Source organism: Dermacentor variabilis, chromosome 4 (assembly GCF_050947875.1).
Source record: "Dermacentor variabilis isolate Ectoservices chromosome 4, ASM5094787v1, whole genome shotgun sequence".
Taxonomy (NCBI): Eukaryota; Metazoa; Arthropoda; class Arachnida; order Ixodida; family Ixodidae; genus Dermacentor; species Dermacentor variabilis.
The window spans coordinates 196,056,011-196,065,986 of record NC_134571.1 but is presented as its reverse complement, the minus strand read 5'-3'; the positions used below and the strand labels follow the sequence as shown (position 1 = coordinate 196,065,986).

At 49.7% G+C, this 9,976-nt stretch overlaps 1 protein-coding gene across 1 annotated transcript; it reads right to left on the bottom strand.

Moving 5' to 3' along the window:
- Positions 1-2,106: 2,106 nt before the first annotated feature.
- Positions 2,107-9,197, bottom strand: LOC142580036 (carcinine transporter-like). The gene is made up of 2 exons (XM_075690773.1): positions 8,599-9,197; positions 2,107-4,256 (listed from the first exon to the last, which is right to left on the bottom strand). Exons 1-2 carry the CDS (start codon positions 9,022-9,024, stop codon positions 2,847-2,849), a joined length of 1,836 nt encoding a protein of 611 aa, XP_075546888.1. The 5' UTR covers positions 9,025-9,197; the 3' UTR covers positions 2,107-2,846.
- Between the last annotated feature and the right edge of the window lie 779 nt (positions 9,198-9,976).

Here is a 9,976-nt window from a genome sequence, read left to right as displayed (position 1 = left end):
AACTAAATCATGGGGTTTTACGTGCCAAAACCACTTTCTGAGTATGAGGCACGCCGTAGTGGAGGAGTCCGGAAATTTCGGCCACCTGCGGTTCCTTAACGTGCACCTAAAGCTAAGTACACGGGAGTTTTCACATTTCGCACCCACTGAAATGCGGCCGCGGTGGCCGGGATTCGATTCCGCAATCTCGTGCTCAGCAGCCCAACACCATAGCCACTGAGCAACCACGGTGGGTCGAGAGCACTAGAAAGTCGAAGAAAGCATAGGGGAAACTGTTTTAATGCGAAAGCATTAAATAGTTCATGAGGCGCAAAATCCGGCACTACCGCCGTGATCACACAATGGTACAGAAAAGCTACGAACCCTCTACATTTAATGGAAGTCAAACCAACGACCATTGGTGTTAAGGTTACGAATCCACGGCCATTGGTGGGAGTCGAACCTGCGAGCTTTGGTGCTAAGGCAAAGTTAATTAGGGTACAATTAAGAAAGAGTTAATAAGAGCACTCAACCACAGGACCTTTGGTAGGAGTCAATCCCTTGGCCTTTGGTGGGAGTCGAACCCTCGATCTTGCGTTGTGACATAATTTCTTAGCAACGCGTGGTGGTCGCAATGCTTTGGAATTCAACCACGTAGGGGTAACTAAGTGCCCTTTGAATTTTTAAAGTGTACAAACGATGGCCTAACTAAAGGTGACAAGCGAACAACTTGCCGTGGGGGGAAGCTGGAACGACAACCAACACATTACGCTTGCAACGTAGGCCTAATGGGGAGAAACAATAAAAGAAGCAATACAGAAACAATAAAAAGACGACGATCGTCAGTTCACGATAACTTTGCTTGCGTAATCCGTTGCATATCTCTACGCCGTCCATGAATCAGGAAAGCTAAGGTAACACACGAAGTCGCATTCACACTGCCAGCCACTCCGTAAGCCCCTCCCTCCTCCCCCCATGCCTATTATCCGGGCTGGAAGTTCGTTGCTATGGCTAATTTAACGGCCGCGCTCGACCCTGAGGTGCTTGTTGCGGATGGGGCGCTACCGGTAGTCTCCTTATATTAAGGCTGCGTACCCTGTGTGTGACCTTGGAGCATTCAGTCTTGGGTACTGGCCGAGAACGAGCACATATTAATATTAAATACGCTATGCCATAGTTGTCTGCGCGGCCTCATACCCAGTGCGCATGCCCAGCGACCAAGTTGCCTACTACGCCAGAGAGGGGTCACAACTTCAACGATATGCTGTAGACAGTAGAGTGGCTGATCGTCTCACACGCTATTCCAGTTGCTGCGTGATATTTATGACATACACACTGATCACGCAAACACAGAATACATATAAACTCACAGGGCTTCGTTGAGGCATTTGTGCCTCAGAGACACCAGCAACGCTTCCGTTGCTCGTAACGAAGAGGTGGTTCGTTAGCACAGGTCGAAAACGCGCCGCAGTTTAAAGCACGAGTCCCACTGCACATCTAGAGCAGTGTGTTGTCTATTCGGGCACGTACTCGATGCCCATGTCTGCTCGGCAAGACAAAAAGCAACCACATACCCTGAGGCCCAAACTAGTAGACAACTAAGGTCACTGCATATGTTGAACTGTTTGCACTGCGAAACCGACCAACTGTGCAAAATGGCCGAAGTAGTTAACGCTATCTCATAATACAAAGCAGCTGCCCGCACTGTTACATTAACGGAAATGTACGTATGCAATATATTTTTCTGACAGATTTGCCCAGATTACGTCTTGCTCTAATCATTTTTTTGTTTCTTCACCAAACTTGCGTCATATATATGACGAAGGGGCTGGCCTTCATTAGGGAAGGACGGACCCCAGCTGAAACGTAGAAAATTAGCATCTTTTTTTTTTTTTTCGTACGTGCGTCCTCAACCTACCAGCACCTGTTCAATATATATATATATATATATATATATATATATATATATATATATATATATTATCACATACTGCGGACCGAATATGTCCAAGCAGGAAAGGTATAATACAAGAAAGACAAAATTACACGACCTTGAAAAAAAGCACGCGTATTGACAAAAAGGCACTAAAAATGGACGATGCATGCTTATACAAAACAACGGTATATTTCACGCATAAGAAAACGCCATAAAACAAGCAACGAGCAACGTAAACGCAGCACATCTCAGACAACGCATTCTGACGGTTCAAATCACTCATCATGGGCAAGGAAGGGAGAATCATGCGGCAGTGTATTCCAATCTGTGATTGTATTGGGGAAAATGAATACTTATAAACATTTGTACGAGCAAAAGTAGGTTCGATAAAGTGTTGAAGCCTATGACGAGATTTTTCAAGTGATTGTGGGGTACTTTTTGGGATGACTGCCTAGTTTTACAAACAGAAGCAGTTAAGAAACTTAATTTTAGCAATTTTAGCAATTCTTCTGCATTGTATTAGGTCGCGCACATATATATATATATTAGCGCAACGTACGCAGTTCAGGCGCCTGTTGAGAGTTTGCAGGCACAATTTACAACTCACGAACGTAGTGCTCTTTGCACCTTAACACTATTCCAGTCAGTGAGTGTCACCGATTCCACAAGCGAGACAGAACAAGCCGGTAGTAATTATGCAATTACACAGAAAATGAGACGTTCAGCGGGTTGTTCCATACAGAACTTCCTTCGTGTTTCTAAAATACTAGAGGAACCTTTACAACTTATACATAAATGTTAACTTGCACCATTTTCTCCCTCTGTATATGAAGTTCAAAATGGCAGTGCGTCTATTTAACGATTAGTAGGATGTGTCCATCGTATTTACCAGTTTATCAGTATCTTCCGTGCACTCGAAGTATTACCATTGTTAGGCCGGCGACTTGGTTGGCGTCTTCGCCATTCCCCTGCGCCGTCTTCTCTTCTTCGCGCCGTCAGCAGGCGGCGACAGGGACTGTTTGAGCGCCTCCTTGCGCTCTTGGGCGCTCTTGGGCGCCGACCGACGCTTCGCTTTCTGCGTCTCGACGAGGACCTCGGGAAGCCACTGCACCGCGAAGACGCTCAGGGCGGTCATGATGGCTGCGGTCGCGTGGAAGTAAGCGCCCGCTTTGCGGCCGTTCAGCGCGTACGCTAGGACACCAAGGAGTGAACCGGCGGAACCGAAGAACGTCGATGCACTAACGCCGGTGCAGCGGGTCCTGGTGGGGAAGACTTCAACCGAGTAGCACAGGACAACACTGATGGCAACCGACAGCGCGACCTTGAGCACCGCGTGCACTACAGGAATGGCCAACTGGAGAACGCCTGCGGACATCAGCAGCGTCTGCGCGGCGCAGAAGGCGCTCACGACGACCAGCAGTACGATCAGCGTGTCCCGTAGTCCGCGCTTGAGCACGGCCCAGCCGACGGCCACGTAGGACGCCGCCAGCAGCAGGGCGTGCACAGCTGCCCAGTAGTAGCCGGGGGCCCGTCCCGTCGTCACCAGGGGGAAGTAGACGGCGCTGAGCGTCAGCCTGGTCAGGAACACTGACACGGCCCGGCGACGCATCCTCACGGACTGCATGGAGTCCTCGGTCACGACGAGCCCAGTTGACGTGTGCGGGCTCCGGTCGAGCTTCACCAGTTGGGCGAGAATTGCCCGGAAGGTGGCCGCCGCCTTGGTGGCGTCTAGGCAGTTGATGCTGGCCGCCTCCAGGGCGCCCTCCTGGGCACGCTGCACGTTCCAGGTGGCCAGCAGCCAGGCGGGTGACTCCCGCAGGGAGACGCACCAGGCCGCCAAAATGGCCGTGGGCACGAAGACGAGTCCGTGCATCAGCGCCCAGCGCGGTTCCAGCAGGCTGAGAACGTCTACGAATGGAGGCACCACGGTGGCCCCGACGGCCGTGTCCAGGAGGGTGAACAGCAACCGCCACTCGTTCCCTGTCACCTCGTAGAGCAGGATGAAGGTGAGCACGAAGACGGCGTTGGCGGTCGTCAGGACCACAGTCCTCGTTGAGACGTAAAAGGGGAACGTGCCGGAGACGCTGTTGCCAATGGTTGCAGCCAGCAGAACCATCACGGAGGCCAGAGTGACGGGTCTTCGACCCACTCGGTCGGACGCCAACCCTAGCACAGGCGTCACTAGAGCGGCCACAGTGAAGAAGACCCCGATGCGAATGTTGAGCAGGTACTGGCGGCCGCAGACCAGGCCGAACCGGCTGACGATGCTGTCGCCTCGGTTCGCGATGTCGTACTCCCATCTATGGCAAGGCGCCGCTGACCTGTTGGCCGCCGGAGAGTCCTACAAGACGTGACCGGGCGAAAGCATCTTCGTTTTGAAACTGCATTCAGACGTATATTCACTCAGTTCATTAGAGACGCGTTTATGTGCCCATTACGTACATGCAGATATATACATACCGAATATCTTGGGTATACCAGACAGATATGTGGCTCGGCTTTGCGAACGCAACAGGCTATTCATGCATATTGTCGTTCCGATGCCACTTAGATTGCTTTTAGTCCCTCAAATTTAACTTCGTCCACCCCCAAGTTTAAGTTGGTCAACCTCGAAATTGCAAGTTCATCATCATCATCAGCCTGGTTACGCCCACTGCGGTGCAAAGGCCTCTCCTATACTTCTCCAACAACCCCGGTCATGTATTAATTGTGGCCATGTCGTCCCTGCAAACTTCTTAATCTCATCCGCCCACCTAACTTTATGCCGCCCCCTGCTACGCTTCCCTTCCCTTGGAATCCAGTCCGTAACCCTTAATGACCATCGGTTATCTTCCCTCCTCATTACGTGTGCGGCCCATGCCCATTTCTTTTTCTTGATTTCGACTAAGATCTCATTAACTCGTGTTTGTTCCCTCACCCAATCTTCTCTTTTCTTATCCCTTAACGTTACGCCCATCATTCTTCTTTCCATAGCTCTCCGCAAATTGCAAGTTGCCTACCCCCAAGTTTCAGTTGGCCCAGCTCTACTACAGGCCTGCCCATGCATTCCCTTTAGAGCGTTATGTATTACATGGGTATGCATAAACGTAATCATATCGGCATTTTCTCTGTTAATTTCTTGGTTTGAATTATTCTGCGTCGCTTATGAAGGTACCAATAATCTACATTTACGCTACTTTAACGATTAAATGTGTTCGCAAATTACGCATTTAATGTGCAGATGCAAGGCATTAGACTTTTCGTGTGAGCGACAGATTTTGCTTGGGTTCTCGCCAAAGAATGCTCACGCCTTAAAGGAGCCTGCCATATGAGGAGCGAAGTGACATTAGCCGTATAGGCAACGACGGCTGCAAGCCGATTTCCTAAAATAAAGATGTTGTGTTTTGTGCTCCATTGGAGGTAAACCGATGTTGCTGTCACATATAAAACAGTCGTACATTATGTGTTCTTATAGCTAGTCATGACACCAAATGCGAAATAAAACTTGCTTCATTCTGTGTGAGCATTTAGTTTCGTGCACGGAGTAAGAAAGATGGCAGAATGAAATGGGGGCATTCTCCTTTGTGAGGAAACAGTCTTCGTGTTTTTGAATATTTGGCACACACGTAAAACGCATATTATGAACAAGCTGCTAGGAACCTTGCACGATTTGCTCGTTAAATTCTATTGCGTAATCTCAGTGGGTTTCTTTGTTTCGTTCTTTCTTTCTTGCTTGCTTTCGTTCACGAAGGAACTGTACGTATTAAGGAAAGATGATCAAGGTTATTTTCCGCCATCAATGTTCCACTGAGGTTTTCGCAGCTCGGCGCACTCGAATGGTAGCGCACGACATAGATGCATTATGCGGCCGCGAGCAAGCGCATAGAGCCGCCAGAGTATCGGCAGGGGCGCGCACAGTTCTATTGGCGAGCCGTTGATCATGCATAGAGCCGAATTACTGTTCTACGAGAAAATCCGCCGAAGCTGACCGCTGCAGACACTGCTTTTCAGACGAGGGCAAATAAAGCCAGCGACATCTATGATCCTCGCCACAAAATCAAGTTCGCCCGAGACACTATTGGGGGCGAGCTACACCACTGGAAAAGCTGGCGCAACCGTCGGCGTGACTTGGCATGAGGGATCACGTGGACAAAGCAGCCGGGTCGGCTGCTTCTGAAGCGCCGAGGCGGGCTGAAGACGAAAGATTGAAGTCCCACCTGCGCCGCGGTTATGATTAAGGGTTGAGGCTTTACCGCCTTGGGTGTCTACTTGACCACATTTGAAAGCACTATAATAGGTAGTGGCTGCCTTTGGAGGCATGCAGCACGGTAGGCTACTGCTCGGTGCCGCAGTGCCGGACGTACGCAACGGAGCGCGGTTTCAGCCTTATTCACACGTAGCCGCAGTGCAAGGAGCTGCGTGAAGCTTGGCTGGCGAAACTTAGAACCGGCAGACAGCCATTGGCTACAACTCGGGTATGCAAGATGCACAGGCGCGAGGAAGATTTCTGCTACTGCGCCGGGACTGCGATGTTTGGTGAGTAGCAGAAAACGCGCACTGAGACGCCCGTCCGCGCCCGGCTAAAGTCATGACGGTTTGGTCTATGAACTTGTTCATGCTAGATACTGGCAGGTTCACTGGAACGTAAGGGAGCGGTAAGACGCACATTAAAAAAGGCATGGCATATAATCATGCTTGTCTTATGAATTATTGCACTGGATTACGAAAAAGAAGCAGAGGGAAATCGCGCGCTGAGAAGACCGATAAACATTCAGTGCGACGCAATTCGAGGAATAATACTGAAATGTCCACGAACTTAGAAGAGAAAAAATGATTGCATCGTCGCGACGGCACATCACAGTCGCCGTAGGCGTAGAAGTCTATAACGAAATTATTTTTGGACCGTTCTGATAGCGTCCACGCAACAATCGTTGCTAGTGTGCTGTCAAATGCTCATATGCTACGACCTAAAGCTCACGGCACGGTGCGAAAACGTGCTCACAGCGAAAGCAAAACATTGTGCGCAGACATGCACGCAGACGCGCAGTCGGTCGCCACGGACCCGTGCGATCGCTGCATTGAGGCTTCATTCTGCTATGACCCCATTTGGCTATACAGATCGCCCACTATAAGATCATATTTCACATTGTTTACTCTCAGCGTTTGCCTACGTTTCCCGCAAGAAGCCGGTTCGGTTCGACCGCGCGCAGTAGCATTCACTGTACGTATTCGGTAAAGAGATAGCGTCTGTAAACGATTCTGTGCTTTCAGTTTGCCCAAGATTATTATATCGACAATCAAAAACTTCCCTCGTTTTGAGAGTGCCTACATAAATGTCCAGGAAGGCTGCCGCGTGGTGTTTTTCCTGAGAGACGCAAGCGAAACCTATATGAGGAGCACGCCGCGTGATCCCTCATAGTACGCTAGGGAGGCGCTTCCGACAGATTGCGACCCCGTAACTCCTCGCCCCCAATACATGTTGGCAGTCCTGTCTACTTTTAATGCGTGGTCTAGGTCATTCGTCACTTCCGGCGAACGCCAATGGTAGCGTCTTTCCTTTTTAGTTCCGGTATCAAGAAATTGCTATCTTTGAGTGCTTTTGTTGGTGCTATCGCTCGTATTTCAAATGCGAAATGTTATATATATACAGCATCTTAATCTAAGCTTCTCACGCGGTGCAAAATTTAATTGCAATTAGCCTCTAACAACTTTTCTAGGCGCCGAATTTCACAGCGTAATAACTGCATTAAGACTGAAGCGGCGGAAAACTCGGGCACTCGCTTCCAGCTGAAGCCTATTGCATGCAGTGCCGCAGTGGTAGTACTTGACAAGTATTTAAACTTATGTTTTTTTGTAGCTCAAAGCGCTCACTATCAAAACAGATTTCGGAATTCCGTGCTGATGAGAACCCCCAAAGGTTTTTACGCAACCTGTACTTACCATGAAATCGCATGTATGTGACATACTGCTTATCATGTTAGGAGAGCACTTTCGAAGACCACTTATGCGAATCCATCGCGTGCAGACTTGATAGGTGCTGCTAATAAGAACTCAGGCATATCAAGAACTCTGCTTCACACTGGGATATAAACGTCAGCGTTCCCCATCTCATTTTAAACTCAGTCGTGCTTTTGAAGCGTGTACTTAGGTTTCGCCGTTTTGATATCTGCACCTCTAATAAAACCAATATAGTGTATTGAATTGTGTGAAAGGACCTCACCTTTAAAAAGCTGTGTAGGTTCACCGCAATGCTACGAATTTGACCGCAATGCATAATTTCACCGCAATGTTACGCGCCTTCGGCGTAAAAGACAAGTGGAGCGCGCGGACGTGCTCTCGAGCACCAGTGGTGTGCAATGTCACACACGCGGCGGTCATCTCAAATAGCTAGTGCGTGTTGGCCCAGTAAAGGCATTCGTGCGGTTGTGTCCTAATGGTTAGCGCATTGTGGTGCCGTGCTAGGGGACCGATGTTCGACCTTACCATCGGGCGCCTAATTCTGCTTCCTTCGTAAGTATGAGCCACTTGACAAGTAGGCAGCATCCGGCAGCCATGGTTACGAAGCCCCCGCAAAAAAACAGCATCGCTTTAAAATGTGAGTCTCTATAATATGAAGTTAGGAACTGTCGCAGGTAGTGCAATTCGGTTTCATAATGGCTCACTGGATAGTAGAGTGGGACAGTCCAGAAAATTAAAACGCTTACCGTAACGGCCGGGTCATACACGGTGCACTTGCTGAACGAGCCGTCAGCCTCGACGGGGATGGACATGTTCTTCCACGCGTCGGCAGACAGCTCGCCCAGGTTTTCCGGTGGTCTGCACCAGTGGTCCACGGGCCGACTGGTGAGGCGGTCCGACAGCGCCTGCGAGAGGGCCACGATCAATGACAGGACGCTGCACAGCAGGACTCGGCGCTGGTACGGCCCGTGGCCCAGCACGATGTAGATGCTCTCCTGGACGGCAGCACAGTTGTCGTGGACGACGAAGCCAGGCATGAGACTCTCTGGGGTCAGCGCGGACGACGGGGTCGCCGGAGTTGCCGCGCTTCCAGGGGTCGCCCATTCAGACCGTGGCGGTGACGTCGCTGGCGACGCCGCCCGACTGCTGGCGCTGCCCGGACTGGCCGACATTCGTTTTCCTCGGGGTTCGGTAGACGCCGTCTTGTGCAGGACGTCGGACGCCTTTCGGGACGCTGCCTTCTGCGAGAGGTGAGGACTCGTGCGAACGCTCGCGGCAGCTGTTCTTCTTCTTCCACGTCCCGGGTGTTGCACGCGCCCTTGAAGGTGCCAGTCGGATGAGAAACCTGATAGTGTCGTAAATACACGGGGGAATATATATATATAAACAGCCGTGTACGGCATTACGTATTTGTAAAAAAAAGGAAGAAAGCGTCGACTGACAGTAGAGAAAGAGAACCAGGAAGCTGATAGGTATTACGGTAAAATAATAGAAACGGTAGGCATAGAGTTTCTAAATACATACCCTAGAGGGAAATGTGGCGCTAGTGTCTACGGGGCCTCTCCTGAGCGTTGCTTCAACCTACATGAGAATGACGGGAAGTAGAGGCTTCGGATTGACTTCGGTTTTAAAACTAGTACCATTCCCTTGCGGCGCTCTAAACGAAGCTATATTAAAATATTTTCGCGCAAGATCTAATTTTACTTCTGCAGTATTTTATATAATGCACAATACATTACATAAAATTTATGTAACTTTGATATCGAAGCACGGTTCACCACCAGGGCACACCAGGGTATGCATCATTCTGCAGTTCTGTAGCCATTTGGCGCCAGTGAATATTAATTAATTTTTACAACAGAAATAACAACCGTGCATGTGCTTATACAAAAATACTCATCAAATATTTATGGAAATAAAATTTTTGTGTTGTGAGAAAGTGTTGCGCCTTTTGAGAGAAGTGCTACAAGTGTCGTTTGCTACCACTCCTGCTCGCTGCGAACGCGAGACTTTCCTCGCAGACGACAGGCACTTGTGAACTCTCTCGCTCTTTCGAAAAGCTGCGTCGGCTGTCACGATTGCTGAAGGTCTGCAAGCACTTTCAAGCAGCTCTACTGCAGTGCT

Bases quoted from the DNA above. Each gene is read 5' to 3' on its own strand.
- LOC142580036 (XM_075690773.1), bottom strand. From the start codon at position 9,024: ATGTCGGCCAGTCCGGGCAGCGCCAGCAGTCGGGCGGCGTCGCCAGCG. The intron at 4,257-8,598 runs GTAAGCGTTTTA...CACGTCTTGTAG, and splicing joins TGTATGACCCGGCCGTTACG to GACTCTCCGGCGGCCAACAG.